General features: G+C 40.5%; 1 protein-coding gene across 11 annotated transcripts in view; it reads left to right on the top strand.

Moving 5' to 3' along the window:
• DNAJC6 (DnaJ heat shock protein family (Hsp40) member C6) overlaps positions 1–19,801 on the top strand; it is a 193,126-nt gene that overhangs the window by 145,498 nt on the left and 27,827 nt on the right. For all 11 annotated transcript variants that reach the window (XM_051856406.2, XM_070078346.1, XM_070078344.1 and 8 more), the window contains 7 exons: positions 6,425–6,547; positions 11,303–11,436; positions 12,453–12,647; positions 13,568–13,685; positions 15,378–15,457; positions 16,322–16,515; positions 16,629–16,709. In XM_051856406.2, coding sequence (XP_051712366.2) covers positions 6,425–6,547; positions 11,303–11,436; positions 12,453–12,647; positions 13,568–13,685; positions 15,378–15,457; positions 16,322–16,515; positions 16,629–16,709 — 925 coding nt within the window. The remainder of the gene's footprint in view (positions 1–6,424; positions 6,548–11,302; positions 11,437–12,452; positions 12,648–13,567; positions 13,686–15,377; positions 15,458–16,321; positions 16,516–16,628; positions 16,710–19,801) is intronic.

The raw sequence follows: 19,801 nt of genomic DNA, 5'->3' as shown, positions 1-19,801 counted from the left end.
GTAAAATAGTTCTGGAAGTTTTATATGATCTTGAAAGATCTGTGACCATCTGGGGTATTTTTCCCTCCAGAAGTAAGTAAAGACATGATGTCACTATAGAAACACTCATCCGGATGAAAGTGTCTGTGCATAGTATTTATAAAAAGCAGTCTCCCTAAAGGTATCTTGAAAGAACATATCCATCAGTATAACTAAAGATTGTGTGCCTGGACCTAACAGTTTCCCAGAGGAACCAGCAATTACACACGGAGCATCTACCCTGACTGGCTCTCTTGCCCGAGAAGAGCAGGAGGCAGATTTATTTTCCTTGATACCTAGAATGGGGCCTGGTTTGGCTAATAAATGTCTCCTAAAGAATGAATGTAGCAGGAATTGTTAAACATGGCAAACAAAAGAGAGTTAGGTCTTGTTCTCAAGGCACTTAAGCTTAGCTGGAGGAAGAAGCAAGGGCATTCTAGAGGTAGGTGTGAATGGGATTTACAACAGCTGCTAAGGGGGTTCAGTGAAAGGAAGCAGCAGTGACAGCTGGACCTTGAAGCAGGAGGAAGGCTTGTCTTGTGAAAGGAGTGGGGTCATTTCTCTTCATGCACATTATAGAATGTGTCTTACCAGGTGTTTCATGGGCTGGCCTCTGCCTGCCTCTGTAGTTTCATTTTTTATTGTTTTTCATGGCCCCAGTACCCCAGGTTCCAGCCAGGGTTGCACATGCACTCTGTCTCTACACAAGCTTCTCTCTGGCTGTAAAAAGCTGTCCGTGAACACCCTCCTCTGTTAGTCTGACTTTATTGAGAGGAGGATTTCCACACACCACAAGGATTTTCCAGTTCTTTCCCTTAAGACCCAGGATTGCACTGCATCCTTAGCTCTTCCCAGGGAGGCCCACAACTTGGCAGAGTGGAATTGGAACCCTCACATATCTCCCTCAGCCCTCAGCCGCATCTTGGGAAGACAGTCCCAAAGCCTTTGTGTTATTTTCATCTTCCTTCTCTTTTCCATTGAGTTAGATCACTTTTCAGGCTCCTAGACCTTTCTCTCCCCAGGATTTCTCTGTGGTTTGATTTGCTTCTCACTATCGCATTAATTAGAAAAGGCTTCTTGGTTCCCATCTTCTAGTCCACAAGGACTAGAATCTTTTCTCCCTTCTTCCAGTTTAGAGGAGTGGTAGGTCTGCAATGATCAATAAATATAGATGGCAGAATCTTCCGTAAATACAGATGCTGCAAAAGACTAAACATGGTACTGGTTGTTTTTACAGGTTCATGGAACCCAACTCTGTTTTTATCGCCTGTCTCTGTGCCTGGGAACCTGAACTCAGTATACACTGTGATTATGTGATTGATTGCTTGTTTGGGGAAATCAGAGGATGGCAGCAGAGACAGGCTGTTTTCAGTAAACTTTTACTTTGTTGAGAGTTGTTATTCTATATTTTGATTAACTCCTTTTTAAAAAAAAGACATTTATTTATTTGAAAAGCAAAGTTACAGAGAGAGGGATAGACAGAGACAGATCTTCCATTTGCTGGTTCACTTCCTCAAATGGCAACAAGGGCTGGAGCTCAGCCAATCTGAATCCAGGAGCCAGGAGCTGCTTCTGTGTCTTCCAAGTGGGTACATCTTCTGCTGCTTTCCCAGGTGCGTTAGCAGGGAGCTGGATTGGTAGTGGAGCAGTTGAGACTTGAACTGGCACCCATATGGGATGCTGGCACTGCAGGCAGCAGGTTAACCCACACTGCAGTACTGTCCCCAGTTTGATTAATTCTTATGCTTAGAAGCCATATGAGGTGACAGGCATTGCATAAAATAACCGCATAGTAATTTTATTTGTATTTATATATGTACCTACATTAAAATGGGATTCTGTGTAGTCAGTTTAGCAGAGGCTCCAACTCAAAACAGCACATGACAGATAGCTCCACGTTCTAAGGACTGCAGAACAGGTGGTGAATGCTAGTTTTCCTCTTCATAGCCAACATCCACCTTGAGGAAATAAAAGCACTGAAGCTGACAGTGAAGTCCGGGACACAAGATGCATCATCTAAACCAGGTGTTCTTAATCTGAGTCAAAAAGACCCACAGGGGCTGGCGCTGTGCACAGTAGGTTAATCCTTCACCTGTGCTGCTGGCATCCCCTGTGTCACTGGTTCTAGTTAGTCCTGGCTGCTCCTCTTCAATCCAGCTCTCTACTATGGCCTGGGAAAGCAGTACAAGATGGCCCAAGTGCTTGGGTCACTGTACTCACCCACCCCTGCACAGACCTCTAAGAAGCTCTTGGCTCCTGGTTTTTGATTGGCTCAGCTCTGGACATTGCAGCCATTTAAGGAGTGAACCAGCAGTTGGAAGACCTTTCTCTTTTTCTCTCCCTCTAACTGTCTGTAACTCTACCTCTCAACTCTTAAAAAAAAAAAAAAACAAAACAACCCACAAATCTTGGTTCACATCTCAGCTGTTTTTCTTACTGTGTAAGTTGTATCACCTCTTCTGGGACTCAATTCTCTCTCATCTCATTGGTGTATGATGAATATAGCAATATAAGCACCCACCTCACAGGTGTGCTTAAGATTTTTTTCTGTAGCTCCAGAGAGCTACAAAAATAGCTTGCAGTTATTGAATGCCTTACTGCAAGGAATAAATTTAATAGCATTGTCTATCTTAGAGCTAGCATTCAGTAAGTGGTAGCTATGATTAAAATGGATAATAACAAAATGCCACAATAGGTGACTGAATAAAATACTAGTTTTCAAAAGAGGGAAGAGATTCATAAAACATTGGATATAGCACTTAGTCAGATGATGTAGCACTTTTGCTTCTATACTTAGAAGTGGGAATGCTTTTACTCATCTTGCCTTATGCTAGGGTTAATGGAGAGATGAAACTTGAGTGACATCCAGTCCTGGTGATGTTTGGCCTCTTTCCCACCAAGGGGTGTCGTGGTAGCCTTGTAATCCATAGGATCTTCCCTCATATTCAGTGACTCCAGGAGGTGTTCAGGGAGACTGGAGGTAGCACCGTGGAGGGTTGCATACTCAAGGATTATGTTTATTACATGAAGCTGTAGGCCCCAGAGAGCTACAAAATTAGCTTGCAATGATTGAATTCCTTAAAATTTTTGTTTTGTTTTGTTTATGCATTAACGTTTTATTCCTTTAGACAAAGCACATGCTTTTAAAAGAAATTCTAATTGTGTGTTTGCTTAATGATGTATAATTATAGATCAAGTAAATATACAATTATGGAGTACTTGAAATTATTTACTTGATTGACTTCATGATTCTGGAGCTATTAGCCTATTGTACTAAGAACAATTTAACTGACTTTTAGCTGAGACTCACTACAGACACTGACTTTTTTGTGTGTAGGGTAACATACACATTTCAAAACCTTCAAAAATATTACCTAGGAAGTATTGCTTGTTGCTATCCAAATTTAAAAAAAACAGCAAAATTAATTCACTTATTCCTTCTTTAAGATATTATGCATGTAGACAGATCCTATTACCAAGAGGCTGCCAAATGGAATTCACTCCTTTATTTTTTCATTCATTCATTCACTCAGCAAATGTGTACTGAGCACTGAAATCTGAACGACACTGGGGTTACACAAATGAAGAGGTTGTGATCTGTCTTCTCATGGAACTCAGTTTCTGGAGGAGAAAACTAGCACCAACTATTCATTCAGTACAGCCTGACAATAAGCTAGCACGTATTGTGTTTATGTTATGCTACTTAATTTTCACAATTCTATTATGTCGTTTCTGTTTTATACTCAAGAGATTTGAGGCCTGGAGCAGTTAGTAACTTGGCTGCAGTTAATCAGATAGTAAGTAGAAAATCTAAGCTGAAAACCTAGCCTGTGGTTCTAAACTTTTGCTCTGCTAATAGAGGCTATAATAGATGAAAACAGACAAGGGTATGGGCATGAAGATGACTAAGGATTTCTGTCTGTGTTAGAGAGACCATCCGAGACAAGAGAGCACTTATACTTGGATTTTGAAGAATGGATAGGCATTTACCAGAGGAAGAAAAAAATATTACAGTTACTGGTGTTGTGGTGTAGAAGGTTAAGCCACCACCTGTGACACCAGCATCCCATATGGATGCCAGTTTGAGTCCTGGTTGCTCCACTTATGATCCAACTCTCTACTAATGCACCTGGGAAAGAAACAGAGGATAGCCCAAGTGCTTGGGCCCCTGCACCCGTGTGAGAGACCTGGATGAAGCTCCTGGCTCCTGGCTTTGGTCTTGCCCAGCCCTGGCCATTATGGCCTTTCGGAGAGTGAACCTGCAGATGGGAGATGTCTCCCTCTCTCTCTCTCTCTCTCTCTCTCTCTCTCTCTCTCTCTCGTCCTGCCTTTTAGAGAGGTTAATAAATCTTAAAAAGAAAGAACCTTGTTGCCCCAGAGAGAGAAACTGCATATTTACTTTTAGATGTCAGCTTTGTAGAGGTCACAGATAATATCCCACTGATATTTTGATTAGTTGTTATCTGGTTACCAGAAAAGGGTCTACTGAACAGATTCTTCCTGCTCCCCTTCCTACTGTCAAACAGGGAACTTGAGACCAGGGAACTTGAGACCAGAGTACATTCTGATGATGCTGTCCATGTAAAAACCTGTTCTTTCCCAGAATTCTCTGTCTCTGTAAACAGTCCTTGCTTCCATCCTTCTGTGCAGCCATTCAAGCTGGGCAATTGGGCGTCATCCTTAACCCTCCCTCCTCCTCCTCCTCTTAAGTCTGCCTCTCCACAAGTCTGTCCAATCCCTGAGGCTCCTATCCAGGTGCACCCCTGTTTTCTGCCTCCTGAATCCCTCAGGGATGCCACTCAACCTAAGCCACCAACCTCTTAACTGGTCTTCCTGCCCTTAGTCTATCGTTGTTTACCTCCATTCTCCATACTGGAGCTGGTGAGATCTCAGGGAAATGCAGATCTGAGAGTCATTGTCCTTGTTAAATTTTCTTTTAGCTCCCTTAAAGGGCCTTGCAGCATCTGCCCCTTCTGTCTAAACTCTCACCATGCAAGGCTTCGTCCTTTTTACTTCCTTTCAAGTAGAGCCCGTTCAGTCTGACCTCAGGGCTTCATGTTGGCGAGTTACCTGATAAAATAATCATAATTACTAACATTCCTCTGTCACTTTGTGTGTGTCAGATACTGAGAAAGCTCTTGAAGTGCATTCTCCAGGAATATGCACAGCCCTGTGAAGCAGCTGGGGAAGCACCCATCACCACATTTTATGAAGAAAGAAAGATTTAAAGATGTCACGAGGAGCCAGTGTTGTGAATCAGCAAGTTAGGCTGCTACTTGTGAACCGGCATCCCCTCTCTGAGTGCTGGTTCGAGTCCAGCTCCCTGCCAAAGTTCCTGGGAAGGCAGTGGAATATGGCTCAAGTAGTTGGGCCCCTGCAATGCAAATGGGAGACCAGGAAGGAGTGTCTGGCTCCTGGTTTTGGCTTAGCTCAGTCCTGGTTGTCGTTGTGGCCATTTGAGGAGTAAACCAGAGAATGGAAGATGTCTCTTTCTACTCTGTTTCTCTCTCTCCCTCTCTATCATTCTTCTTTTCAAATAAATAAATTTTTCAAGGAAAAAAGCAAAGTGTCATGACATCTGCATAGGTCTAAGCTTCTGTTTATTGTTTATTAGTTAAATTAGAAAATATATAGTCAGTTGGGGTTCATGCCTAGTGTTTGAGTAAAATGATATCACAACCAGTATGATGTTGTAGCAGAATAGCTTATACCTGGGCTGCAGCTCTGGCACTGATCAGCAATGCAGCTTTAGACAAAACAACCTCTGAGAGTCAGCTTTGTCATCTGCAAAATGGGGATTATGTTACCATCTCTCTTCTATGGTTGCTGTAAGGTCCAGCCAGGCAGCAGTCGAGGCACATAGCTGATGTCCTATGATGTGCTAACTGAACATGTGTGTTAAATAAATGAAGGTGTCAAGGATTGCTCCTGTGGAGCTAAAGGTCTCTCCATTAAAGGAGAAACCAAAACCAAGTAAGACCCATGCACAAGCCTGCCCTGGCTCAATCTGCAGCACCTGTTATATTATCCTAAGAGCTGAGATAAAATTAGAGGTAGTGTAGGACCTGCAAAATAACTCTATAATTACCCATCTAATAGGCAGGTAAAAACATTTTATATTTAATAGAAATTAAATTTTACTTAAACTTGCAGAATAGAAAAAAGACAAACATGTAGTCTCAATGTTCTAATTTAAAATGTATTTTAAAATGGGTTTTCATACCTTTCCTGAAGCAGAACTTTTTAATTAGAAAAATTAATGTATTAAACACCTCTTCTTCCTGCATTTGGAACCTGTCCCAACTCCTCCTGGCTGTGCTACTACTTCCAGAAGTTTTTGGTTCAATGCTTGCCGATGGCAAAGAAGTCATAGGGGGATTCATTTCCCTTTGCTGTGTTCCCTTAGGTCTCAGAATGCAGCTGGCCCATTAGGCAGGCCCCCAGTCTGCACAACCTCTTTGCCGTGTGTCGGAATATGTACAACTGGCTACTGCAGAATCCCAAAAACGTCTGTGTTGTCCACTGCTTGGTGAGTAACCTTTTCTGGGGTTGGTGGTGGTGGTTTGGTTTGGTCAAATGCAGGTGACTGTACACAGAATGATGGACAGGTAACATCTGAATTGAAAAGATTTTACTGAGTCCTTACCTGGGAGTTAGGTAATGGGGTATGCAAAAAGGAGAGGGGAATTTGTTATTCTTGGCTTCAATCTTGAGTTCTAGTGTGAGAAGCAGATGTGCACACAGCCTACATCATGCAGGGAATCTCAAGTATTGTGAAAGAGGTAGAAACAAGCACTGTGGGTGCACAGATCATAATGTCATTGAGTTTTATATGAATAAAATTGGCAAACATTTGTATATTCTTTCTTACTACTTGTACTTGAGTAAAAAGTAAAAAAAAAAAAAAACTATGCTCTTGTGATGGCATTCACGGATTATATTTTAGAGCAATTCCTCATGGGAAAGATGATTTTTTGACCGTTGTTTTCCTGGGACACTTTTTCCCAACTCTTTCTCTGAGACCGCTTATTTACCCTTAAAATCCAACTTTCAATAAAATCTTTCTGAGTCTTTCGAGTAAGTATTTTCATAATGCATTCCTGCTATACTCATAGATCTTCATGCCTTGTGTGGTATTTAATAAGTGCATCATAATAATTTCTTCTCCTGCCTGTATTCCCACTGGACAGTTAACATCTTGCAGGAAAGATCTGTGCCTTTTAACTTTTAAATGCCAGGTAAGAAATATTTGAATAAATGGTTGAATATGTGAACAAAGGACTATACAAATGGAATCTGAGCATAAATATTAGAACTGTTTGTTACTTCTATAAAATTAGGGCACATGCACACAGACACACACACACAGATACACACAGATATATAGTACTGCTGGATGATTTCCTCCTCCTGCTTTTTTTTTTTTTTTTTTTTTTTTTGACAGGCAGAGTGGACATTGAGAGAGAGAGAGACAGAGAGAAAGGTCTTCCTTTGCTGTTGGTTCATCCTCCAATGGCCGCTGCGGCCGGCACGCTGCGGCCGGCGCACCGCGCTGATCCGATGGCAGGAGCCAGGTGCTTCTCCTGGTCTCCCATGGGGTGCAGGGCCCAAGGGCTTGGGCCATCCTCCACTGTACTCCCGGGCCACAGCAGAGAGCTGGCCTGGAAGAGGGGCAACCAGGACAGAATCCGGCGCCCTGACCAGGACTAGAACCAGATGTGCCGGCGCCGCAAGGTGGAGGATTAGCCTAGTGAGCCGCAGCGCCGGCCCTCCTCCTTCTTTTGAGCCAGTTGGCTAAAACTAGAGATAAAGTTGAAGAGCTCATTTTGTTTTCTACTTCAATCTTCCTATTTTTGTTAATAAAGGAAAAACCCTTGTGTTTGTAAGAATTTAATATTAAAGGCCAAAGGATTTTCCTTTCAGAGGCACAATAGACTGTGCATCAGCAGAGATGGCTTTGAGGGATTAATAAGCAGCCTTAAGCATATTGATGATTTTCTCTTTGCTCAATACTTTTCTGAAAGCTCAGAGAGCCTAGGTCTGACAACTGCTTAAGGGAATAGGGTTCAACTCCCAGTTCTGACAATACAATCATAAAGAATAAAAACCCAGGAGTGGATGTTCAGCCTAGCAGCTGGTTAAGATGCCCCATGCCACTTTGGAGTACTCAGGTTCGACTCCCAGCTCCGTCTCTTGACTCCAGCTTCCTTCCAATATGACTCTGGCAGGCAGTGGTGGTGGCTCAAGTCATTGGGCTCCTGTTGCCTACATGGGAGATCTGGAATAAATTCCTGGCTCCTGACTTCATCTCAATCCTGGCTATTGTGGGCATTTGGGCAAGAACTACTAGATGAGAGCTCACACTCTCTCTTTGTTTACAAATTATTTTTTTTTCTAAGAAGAGGAACTAATAAAGAAGAAAAGAGACAAAGGGTTATGATTATACAAGGTGTTCAATAGGTGTTCTACGCTTGAAAAGGACATTCATGAATTGGAAGTTTATGCCAACTCTACAGAATGAAATTGAAGCTGGTGTTGGGAGCTTTTATTTTTATTTTGTATATATACAGGCTTGTTAAAGATAATAAGCACCTTTTAATCTTGTAATTACAAAAATAAAACTTTTAAAAAAGACATGCATAGCAGATAAAAGGAAAACAAGAACCATAGACCTGTCAGAAGAGTGTCAGGAAGGCTAAATTCTAAAAAGTATTAATAATGGGAACATTATATCTTTAAAAAATGCATTTGGAATAAGGACAACCAGAAGTTCTTGAGACACATACTTTAATCTTTACAGCTTTCTTCTGTGTCCTTTATCAGAGACAAATGCCTTGCTGGAAAGGAAGGAGTAATGATAATTAAGAAAAAGCTGATAGGTAGCAAGATAGTAAGAGAGCTTCACAGTGCTTGAAATAAATCTGTTCTCTGGACACCAGTTATGTAACAGGATGTTGAAAGCACTTGAAGTTACTGTGGATTCCCTAAGTACTGTGAGGAGACAGGAATAAGAGGTGCTAGGCAAGTGAAGAGAGGAGATTGTCCTCAAAAAAGAATGTTGATCTTGGACAGTTACAGGCTGTTTGAACCTGATAGAAATTCAAAGGGAAATTTTGATAAATTTTTGCACAGATGATTTTCAACTCTCTCTCTTTGTCTCTTTCTCTCTCTCTCTCTCTGGTTTAGTATTTTTGTTATTTAAAAAGTTTTTTTTTTTAAGATAAACCAATTTCATGTAGGTTTTCAACTCTTAAAGTCCACATTAATTCACTATGATAACATACATCAAGCTAACTGAACATTTTGTGACAAGACTAATGGATGAACTGAGATAGTTTATGGAATATCTGCAAGGTATTTCTTAGTTTCTTAGAGTCAAGCTGGAGAAATGTACACATTAATTGGATTATGGCTGAATATCTGCTTCCAAAGGTAGTGATTAACAGATTAGTATCCTCATGGGTGAAGATGTTATTTAGTTGCTCTCTTAATTAATAACTTTGCTAAAGATATGGAAATCAGGCTTAGCAGTTGTTTCAAAATTGGAAGGATCACATAATGAACTCAGATTTTGGGGAGCGTTGTTGTGGCGTAGTAGGTAAAGCCTCTGTTTGTGATACCAGCATCCCATACAGGCACTGGTTCCTGTCCTGGTTGCTTTGCTTCTGACCCAGTTCTCTGCTAATGGCCTGGAAAAAACAGTGGATGATGGCACAAGTGCTTGGGCCCCTGCCACCCATGTGGGAGACCCAGATGAAGCTCTTCGCTCCTGGCTTTGGCCTGACTCCGCCCTGGCTATTGTGGCCATCTAGGGAATGAACCAGCAGATGGAAAATCTCTCCCTGGTTTTCCCTCTCTCTCCCTGTAACTAATAAATCTTTTTAAAAAGCTCTTATAGATTGGTTAACAGAAACTAAGTTTGGTTAAACAGAAACTCTCTAAACTGATATTAAGTACAGTTCATAAAAAATTTAATGGGTTTATTAACTTTACAGATTGTTTGAAACAGCACTTACGGGTTTAATGATTGCAAAAATCAGTAAGAGCTATGGTATGACTTAGCCTGCATGTCAACTAGTTTGGCTTGAGGTTCTGTTAATAAAAGCATAGTCTCCAGACTAAGGAAGATGGTTCCTCTCAAGTTTGGTCAGAACTCATTTCATATCTGGAATTTCACATCTGGACAGCACACTTATGGCAGTTGTTTTAATCTGAGTTTGCTCAAAGGAAGTATACTAAATGATATATCTGAAAATAGAATCTCAGATGAGGAAAAATTAAAGGCACTGGGTTTGTTTTAACCTGGAAAACAGAAGTGTTGATGAAAAAGGAGAGTATTTCAGGTGTATGATGGGTTGTCACAGGCAGAGTGGGGTGGGTTTATGTTTTGTTCTCACAGAAAAAAAGGTCATTGAGAAGTTACAGAGGAATAGACTACCCAACTTTTTCAATCTAAGGAAGCACTTTGTAAATGGAGGAGATTACCTCAAGTAGAAGTAATCTTCCTGTCCCTTATGTATTCTAAAGAGACTGGGTTACCATCCATTGGGAATGTTACTGGATATTGTCTTAGCTCAGGCTGCTATGATAAATATACCACAGACAGGGTAGCTTGAATAACAGAAATTTATTTCTCACTACTCTGGGCTCTGGGATGTCCACTATCAAAGTGTCCATGGATCCAGTGTCTTGTTAGAATCCTGTTGCCTGGATGACTGATGGCTGTCTTCTTTTTGTATTGTTAAATGGCCAAGAACTGTAAGGGGGTGGAGATAACATTAAGTTTACAGCAGATTTATTTCTGTATTGGATGATGTTGAATTAGTTGAAGAGTCTTTCTTTTAGATGAATCTAGTAATATAGTTTGAGTCAAGCATATATGTACACATATATGTTTGTATATAATATATGTATATTATGTATAATAGCATATTCCAATAAGCAGCATTTAGTTAACCTGTGAGTTCTTTATTTCCAATCCTAAACCAACTATTAATAATGATTCTATAAGTCCATAGTTACTTTGAAAATTACACGATATTTTCATTAAATATATACAACTCAAATTTATTTTGCTGGATTTCTAGGGTTAGCATAGAGTCAGCTGTGTCCTAAGAAGAGGCCTTTTCTTGATGTTTTGTAATTTAAATAGCTGAAATAGGTTTTGGTTTTCAAGTGAACAATTTTGAAGTGAAAGTCACCCTTGGTTAAGACAATTTCTTCTCTCCTGCCTTACTCACAAGTTGATCATGTTCATGATGAGTTTGTGAATTTCCTTTGACAGGATGGACGAGCAGCCTCGTCAATTCTGGTTGGTGCTATGTTCATTTTCTGTAATCTCTACTCAACTCCTGGCCCAGCTGTTCGATTGTTGTATGCAAAGCGACCAGGAATTGGACTTTCACCGTCCCATAGGAGGTAAAGTAAGCTCGATGCAGGCTGGGCACAGACATGGTCTAATTGGTATCATATAGTATTTGAAATCTACTTTGAAGGTACTTTTGTTAACTTTCTTTTAATTCTTGTGGCATTATCATGAACTACAAAGACTGTTGAATTGGGTTAGGATATTCAGTTTTTATAGTTTCATACGCCCCCATATGAAAATTTGTAATTTTAAAACTAGAAGGAAATTTTAAAGTTGACTTATATTCACTCCCTGAATTGTGCTGGCGAGGAAACTGGACCCAAGCAGGTTGTGATTTGCTTCAGGTCTGACAATATCTAATGGACACGGGCAGAACATCACCCGACCCCAACCTCTGAGAGCAGTCCCCTTCTCTTTCATTATCTGCCATCAAAATACAAGCAGGTACCTTGCCATGCTAGCCACTAATTTTCATTCTGTGGAGGACAGAGTTAGCTAAAGGAAGTTAAAAACAGAGAGAGAACAGAGAATTTTAAGATTCACATTTTCTTATGACTTTGATATTAGGAATAAGAAAATAGATTACAAAAAATAATCTGAAAAGTAGCTTGAAGAAGAAAACTCTTTGTAGATGACTGATTTATTTATTCCTTTTAGTCATGATTTTATTTCTTTTCTTATTTAAACTTATTTCCTTTTTTTGGGTTAAAAATGCTTTTGGTGATAAGATTCTAAAATGTATCTAAAACCAGCCATTAGCTGATAAATTTATCCTGCTAGATAAAGTATAAATATACTTTTAAATATTGAGCTGGTTGAAAGTTCCTATAAACTTTTTTGATTTAATAAATACCCCCTTATGATTTCTGTGGGGAAGTACAGCTATGATAATAGATAAAAGCTTTCTGAAATTATTGTCCTCATTCTCTTTTGCTAGTTGATAATTAAAAAATTAACAGTAAATCTTTGTTGTAACTGAATAATTTGCAAGACAAACTTTATAGAAAAGATTGCTTTTTTCTCCGGATGTGATGGGCCCCAACAGAATGGCCACCTTCTTTTTCAGATACCTGGGCTATATGTGTGACCTTCTAGCTGACAAACCCTATCGCCCTCACTTCAAGCCTCTCACGATTAAGTCGATCACTGTCAGTCCAATACCTTTTTTTAACAAGCAGAGAAATGGGTGTCGTCCTTATTGTGATGTGCTGATTGGAGAAACCAAAATATATTCGACCTGCACAGATTTTGAACGAATGAAGTAAGTTGGGATGCTTTTGTTCACTTCTTATGTATTGCTCCGTTCAACATCAGTGGTAACTAGAAAAACGTAACTGAATCAAGAGATGCCGTGGCCCATTTCGCAGTGAGCTGAATGATTTGAGCTAAGGGACAAGCACAATGAAGGGTAAGACAGTGATAAAGGTCAAAGGACCTGGACACTTGAGAAGGGGATGGCTTTAATGGGATTCCATGAATGATGATTCTAGGTCAGTAAGTAGGTAGATGGTAATATACTTATATAAGTTATAGAATCCAAAGTAAAGAGCAGGTGTCGAGAGTATGTTGTAGGGGTATGAAGAGAAGACAATGAATGGTAACCTAAAGTGAAATTAGGTGAGAATAATTTAAACTTGGGATTGATGTCCAAGAACTTCACAGAGCATGACATTTCTATTTCTGTGCTGATCATGGTTGGATTTTTTTTTTTGTACCTTTTGTCCCTGCTTTTAATATTAATTTAAGATTAGACCAAAGAAAACATATATATGAGGGGTCTTCAAGGAGTTCCTGGAAAATGTGCATTAGAAAAAACTGTGCATGTATTATCTTTTATTCCATTTTTCCATGAATTTTTGGTGTTCCCTCATACCAGGACTGGATGTATTTGAGGAAAGCAAGCGATCTGCAAAGCTAGACCAGGTGATTACACTTCTGGAACTTCAGACAGGGTGAGAGAGAGGGTTTAGTGTCAGACTAGTGCCATTCCATTGAAGAACCAGTTTCCATTCAGTTGACCCTGGTTGTACTCCTGGTTTTGCTCAAATAGGACAGTGGTTTCTGGGTTCAGGCCTGGGAAAACAGATCCCCTGTCCAGAAGCACAGAGGACTATACCTGTATCTGTGTGATTGTACCAGATTGGACTCTCTTTCAGTACATGTTTTGGTTTCTGTTTAAAGAGAATACCGTGTTCAAGATGGAAAAATATTCATTCCCTTGAACATCACTGCTCAAGGAGATGTGATTGTTTCCATGTATCACTTGAGGTCAACCATCGGGAGCCGGCTGCAGGCAAAGGTATGGTTTTGGGAAGAATCATGGCATTAGCTCATCTGAGTTTTTATAGGGGGCATTTCTGAGTTTCTCCAAATCACTTTGGACGTGAGTGACTTACTTAATTTTTAAAGATGTATTTATTTATTTGAAAGGCATAGTTATACACACACACACACACACACACACACACACACACAGATAGAGTGATAGAGAGAGAGAATTGATTGATCTTCCATCTGCTGGATCACTCCCCAAATGGCTGCAGTGGCCAGGGCTGGGCCAGGCTGAAGCCAGGAGCCTGGAACTTCTTCTGGGTCTCCCACATAGATGCAGGGGCCAAAGCACTTGGGCCATGCTAAGCTGCTTTCTAAAGCACATTAGCAGTGAGCTGGAGGGGAAGTCAAGCAGCAGGGACTTGAACTGGTGCCTGAATGGAATGAGAGCATTGCAGGTGGTGGCTTAATCTATTATATCACAATACCAGTCCTGACTTATGGTTTAAAATAAGAAAGAACGTCCAAAATTGGTAATGTCCATCTTCTTTGTTTTATTGGCAAGGAAAGTGAGACTTGGAGAGGTTGTAACTTGCCCAGAGTCCTGAGCACAATGGCTGTGCCAGCAGTAGCAGCTCTAGAACTTTTAGCAAACCATGGTTTTTAGAGACTGTGCCTCTCTCATTGTGTCCCATTTAGATCAGTATAAAGAGGGAGATTGCTACTAGAGATGTGGAATTAAATAATTATGTATATTTTTCAATTTATATTTTACAGAGATAAAATAATATAAAGGTCCCTTTTTGAAGTGCACAATGCAGTGGTTTTTAGTATGTTAAAATCATTGTGTAACTATTACCACTGTCTGATTCCAGAACATTTTCATCACCCCTAAAATAAACCTATAGCCAGTAGCAAACACTGCTCATCCCTTCCCCAGCTCCGCCCCCTGACAACTATGAATCTACTTTCTGTCTCTATGGATTTGTTCATTTTGGACGTTTCATAAGTATGCGTATAGTCATATAATACAGGGTCATTTTTTGGCTGCTTTTGAGATTCATCTGTATTGTTGCACAAGTGCATACTTCATTTCTTTATACTCAAATAATATTCTGTTGTATAGCTATACCATATTTTGTTAACCTCTTCATCAGTTGATGGACCTTTGGGTTATTTCTATTATTTGGCTGTTATGAATATTGTTCCAAGTAATCGTATTTTGATTCATCAAATATTTAGTAAGTGAATTGTCTGTTCTAGCCTTTCCCTCGGTTGTTCTTGACAAAAATATGACTATGTTTCTACTATTAAAGAACTCAGACTAGTAAGGGAAATTCACACATGAACAAATATCCATGGTACTGTATTAGAGGAAGGGTGAAGTGCTGTAATGGGAACAGTGGTCCAGAAGGGCTACAGACAGGAGATGACATTTCAAAGTGGGTCTAAATGGATGGGCTCACCTGGTTGGAGTAGGGCATGCTGAATAGAAGTTTGGCAATATGCAAAAACTTGGGATGTTAGGGAATAGGGAGGTGGCTTGCTAAGCATGGAGAGGAGAAGCTAAACAAGTAGCTAGAAGGTTGTTTAGTCATCACGAGAAACAAAGGTTCAGATGTAGAAACAGTTGAAGGTGCATGGATTTCCATAATGTAACCCTTGGTTAGCTTCCTTTTCCACTGGTTGATTGTTATATGCTTCTCTCATGAATTTTTAGGTGACCAACACACAGATATTCCAGCTGCAATTTCATAGTGGGTTCATACCACTGGAAACAACAGTCTTGAAGTTCACCAAGTAAGTATTGCTCAAGCCCAGAGTCTGTTTCCATTCCTGCTGCTGTGAAAGGCTCAGGCTCTTCAGTGCTGTGCTGCGGGTGCCCCCAGAACCCTGGGCTCCTGGGCCGCTGAGTGTTGCTTCACCATACAGAGAGGCTGGGTACATTTTTAGACTTCTGTGGGATATGGTTGTCTTGAGAAGTTCACATGGATTAAAGATGTCAAATGGAAAGGTCTAAAAACTCCCTGTGAGGGAACAAGATTGAACAAAGAGCATAGTGTGTCACTGCTTTTATCCTTTGAATCTGTCTCCCTCTGTTTTTTCCAACAGGAATGACAGTAAACAGTTGTATCATATGAGAAATGACTCCTCAGAATGGAGACCCAGCCATAGCACTGAAGCACTGAAGCAGGCTTCCTGGGGGACCCCTCTGTACCCAATATTAACCCCTAGTTGTTATAAAAGTGTGGCCAGGGAACTGAGGGGTGGAAGAAGCTGGGGTGATAGGTGGGAGTTGCTGCGGTCAGGATACCGTAGACTTGCAAGGACTCCAGATAGTGGCTGTGGGCCCCTGTAACTATTTAACAACTGATTCTGGCCTTGCCGGAGCATTCTGGTTGGATGCATCAGCTCTGCATTCCCGGATACTTTCACATGTGGTGATATCCAAAATCCTTTGAGCAGGGATTAGTCTCCCCTTTTCTATAGATGAGGAAACTGAGACTCAGAGAAATCAAGTAACAAATCCAGTTGATGATTGACTCCCCCCCTAGAAATGACTCTTCAGTTAACCTAAAATCTGACCTAAGATAGTTTCTGTACTAAACATCATGCTGGTTCCATTGTTGTTCACTGGTCTTACTCTTTTAAATCCCTATTTAGGCCTGAGTTAGATGCATGTGATGTACCAGAAAAGTATCCTCAGCTATTTCAGGTGACACTGGATATAGAAGTACAGCCCCATGACAAAGTGATAGACTTAACCCCACCATGGGAGCATTACTGCACAAAGGATGTCAACCCCAGCATCCTCTTCTCTTCTCACCAGGAGCATCAAGATACTCTGGTCTTGGGAGGTATGAGTTACATGGCAGTTTGGTTTTTCAGGACAAAGCCTCTGTGTTGTTTATCCCATTGCCTTATTCTCTAAGTTTCACTGATGTCACTCTCTTGACTGTTTTCCTTGCAGGACAGCCTCCAATAGATATCCCTCCAGACAACCCCAGGCATTTTGGGCAAGGTGGCTTTTTTGCCTCTCTCTGTTGGCAAGGTACTTGCAAGCATTTACTTAAGTTACATTGTCCATTAATCTTGTTTTTCATTGCTAAAATGAAATAACTGATTCAAGTTAACTTTATAAGGAAAAGAACACACACTTTGGAGATTGAAAGTCTAAATCATCATGTGATACTGTTGATTCAGCCTTTGGTGACTGCCAAATTGTGTATGATATCACATCATAGTAGAGTGTGTGTGGGAGGAAAGAATCATGTCTTGGAACAGGAACTCAAAGAAGCAACTCAAGGTCAGGTTCTGGCTCTCATAACAACTTGCTCCTGCAAGAACTCACTCCAAGAGATGAGTATTTCCATCCAGTGGTGATATACCCAGTGACCTAAGGACCTCCCACTGGGCTCCATCTCTTAAAGATCCACCACTTCCCACTACCACCACACTGGGGCCGAACACATGAACCTTTAGGGGGACAAACAACATCTAACCCATAGCAGACAGTCAGATGCCTAAGTGACTAAATGACTTGGTTCTTCTGTAAATTCAGTTAGCCTTCAATGTGGTCTAAATTAAAGTAGCACTTAGAAGTCATCCAAGTCCTTTCTCCTTTTATTTCATGTCCTTCCTGTTCATTCCTTTTTCAAATCAGACAGCTCTCATACTTTCAACTTCATAGGTGCTCTCAGACTGACACCTACCTTCTATTTAGGCCGTGTTTTGGGCCACATCTGTTCTGGATTGATGATGAAGTGTGATGTTTATTATGATCTCCCTTCAGGCTACTGAAAACACAGAGAGCTTAACAAATACTCTTCTCTCCTGCCCTAAACTATTCTAAAAACATAAAATTAGGCATTTCTCCCAGGGTGCTGTAACAACCAGCTGAACAGAGCTGAGCTTCCCCCTGGAGCAGGGAAGACAAACACTTGACCTGTATGTCTTTGCTGCTTGCTTTATCTCCATAGCAGAAATTGGGCCTCAATCATTGTATTATTTTCTCTAAAACCTGGAGATATTTTCTGAATCCTTCTCAATACAACATTTAACCTTGCTGCCATCAGTAGGCTGGCTTAGGCATCCTGATCAATATGCACTGGCTGTCCTTGCTTTAGAGTTTTCTTTCTTTAAATATTTTTATTAATCTAAAGAGAACAGATTTCATGTATTTCAAAGATACAATTCTAAGAACATAAAGATACTTCCCTCCCTCCTCTTTCCTTTCTTTTAGTTTTCATGATAAAACCCTTTCAATTTACTTATAATCACAGCCTTAATACTCCACTAAATATAGTGTTTAACAAGTAAAAAGTAGAACAACTACTGTTCCACAAGAATATAGCCAAAGGTTATTAACAATAATAAAATTCAGTTTGTTTTTAGTGGTTTCATTTATTTATTTATTTGGATACTGTCTATGTTAGCCACTTCTCTGGGGTTTGCTAAAGCAAATGGCAAAATTTGGTAGAGAATTGAATAGTTAGTTTCATGTAGAAAAGGGATGGGACTGACTTTGGGGGTGATCTACTTAAAATTCTCTTGATTGACCTTCCTCTAATATATGAATATAAAACTATTTTTTTTGCCTATAGAAATTTTCAGTGTTTGGTGAAAAAAATTATGACATTCATTTGGATTAAAAGGCTTCATGGGGCAGCATTTAGTTTAGCAGTTAAAATGCTGGTTAAGATGTCTACATCTCAATTGGGGTACCTGAGTTTGATATCTGCTCTGGCTCCTGATTCCAGCTTCCTGCTAGTACAGACCCTGGGAGGCACTGGGGATGGCTCCTGTAATTGGAGTCCTGCTATCCATGTGAGTGACCGCAATGAGTTCCCAGCTTTGGCTCCTGCTAGGGGCTGTTGTGGACATTTGGAGACTGTGACTAGCAGATGATATCAATCTCTTTCTCCCTCTCTCTCTCTCAAAAGCAAAACGAAATCAAACAAAAGACTCTAAAGACTTCCTTTCAGAATTTTCTTTTGAGAAATTAAACTAGCAACTTCAAAACTTGGAAAACTCAGTGAAACCCAGATAGCATGGAATTTCTCAGGCCCCTGTTGATTTTCCTTTCCTGTTATCTTCTTTATACTAAGGACTTTTGGTAAAAATTCCCTTTTCCCTTTCCACTATCATTTTAGTAAGTAATTTAGAAATAATTCCTGTAGGCTCTGAAATCAGTTTTAGCACAGGTGCATAATCTCTTATCTGAACCTCTCTGAGCCAGATGTGTTTAGGAATGCAGATTTTTTGGAAACACTTATATGATATATAAACTCTGTGTTACTTAGTGTTCCCAGTGGCATCTCAGACAACAACCTGTAATTAAACATAATGGTGGCAGAACATATACATAATAACCTGGAATCAGATAAGTGTAAATGATTATGATTTCGTAGGCATCCTGGTCAAGTTTTCCACCAACAGTTTGTGCCAAACTTAGGAAAGAACTAGGAGTAAATGATGTGGACCTGTTCATGATTTGGAACATGGATCTGTCTGCCCCTAAGTAGCATAATCATCTCAGTGAGGGCCTGGAAGGTCGCGCAGCAGCCTTTCCTGGAGCTCAGTACATGCTGAAAGTATGATGGTACATCACAATGTCTGTGAACAAATGGAATGAAAAGATTCATTTTGGTACCAAAAGAAGTGGAAATCCATACGTATCTCTTCATGACATGCATTTTCCATGAACTTTTTGCAGAGTCCTTATATCTCCTTCCAGGTTGGTATGAGGGGCATCTGAGGGGCATTCTGTTCACTTACAAGGTGTATGGTTTGCTTATGCTTCAGACCAAGAGAAGGACCTTACTTTAGGCTGCAGGACATGTGAAGAAGTCAGTCAGATATAGATGTCAGCAGGGCCCTGGGAGATGAGGGAGCTGGAAAGCAGTAGTAGTAATGATCAGCATTCACTACTACCTGCCACTGATCTGAGCACTTTATTTTTTAAATTTTTTAAAAGATTAATTTTTTACTAGAAAGGCAGAATTACAGAGATGGGGGGGGGCGGGGTCGATCGATCTTCTATCCATTGGTTCACTCTCCAAATGGCCACAATGGCCAGGGCTGGGCCAGACTGAAGCCAGGAGCCTGAAGTTTCTTCCAAGTCTGCTGTGTGAGTTCAGGGAC

This window comes from Oryctolagus cuniculus, chromosome 7, assembly GCF_964237555.1.
Source record: "Oryctolagus cuniculus chromosome 7, mOryCun1.1, whole genome shotgun sequence".
Lineage (NCBI taxonomy): Eukaryota > Metazoa > Chordata > Mammalia > Lagomorpha > Leporidae > Oryctolagus > Oryctolagus cuniculus.
The sequence above is the reverse complement of the archived record's forward strand: the minus strand, read 5'-3'. Positions and strand labels throughout refer to the sequence as shown.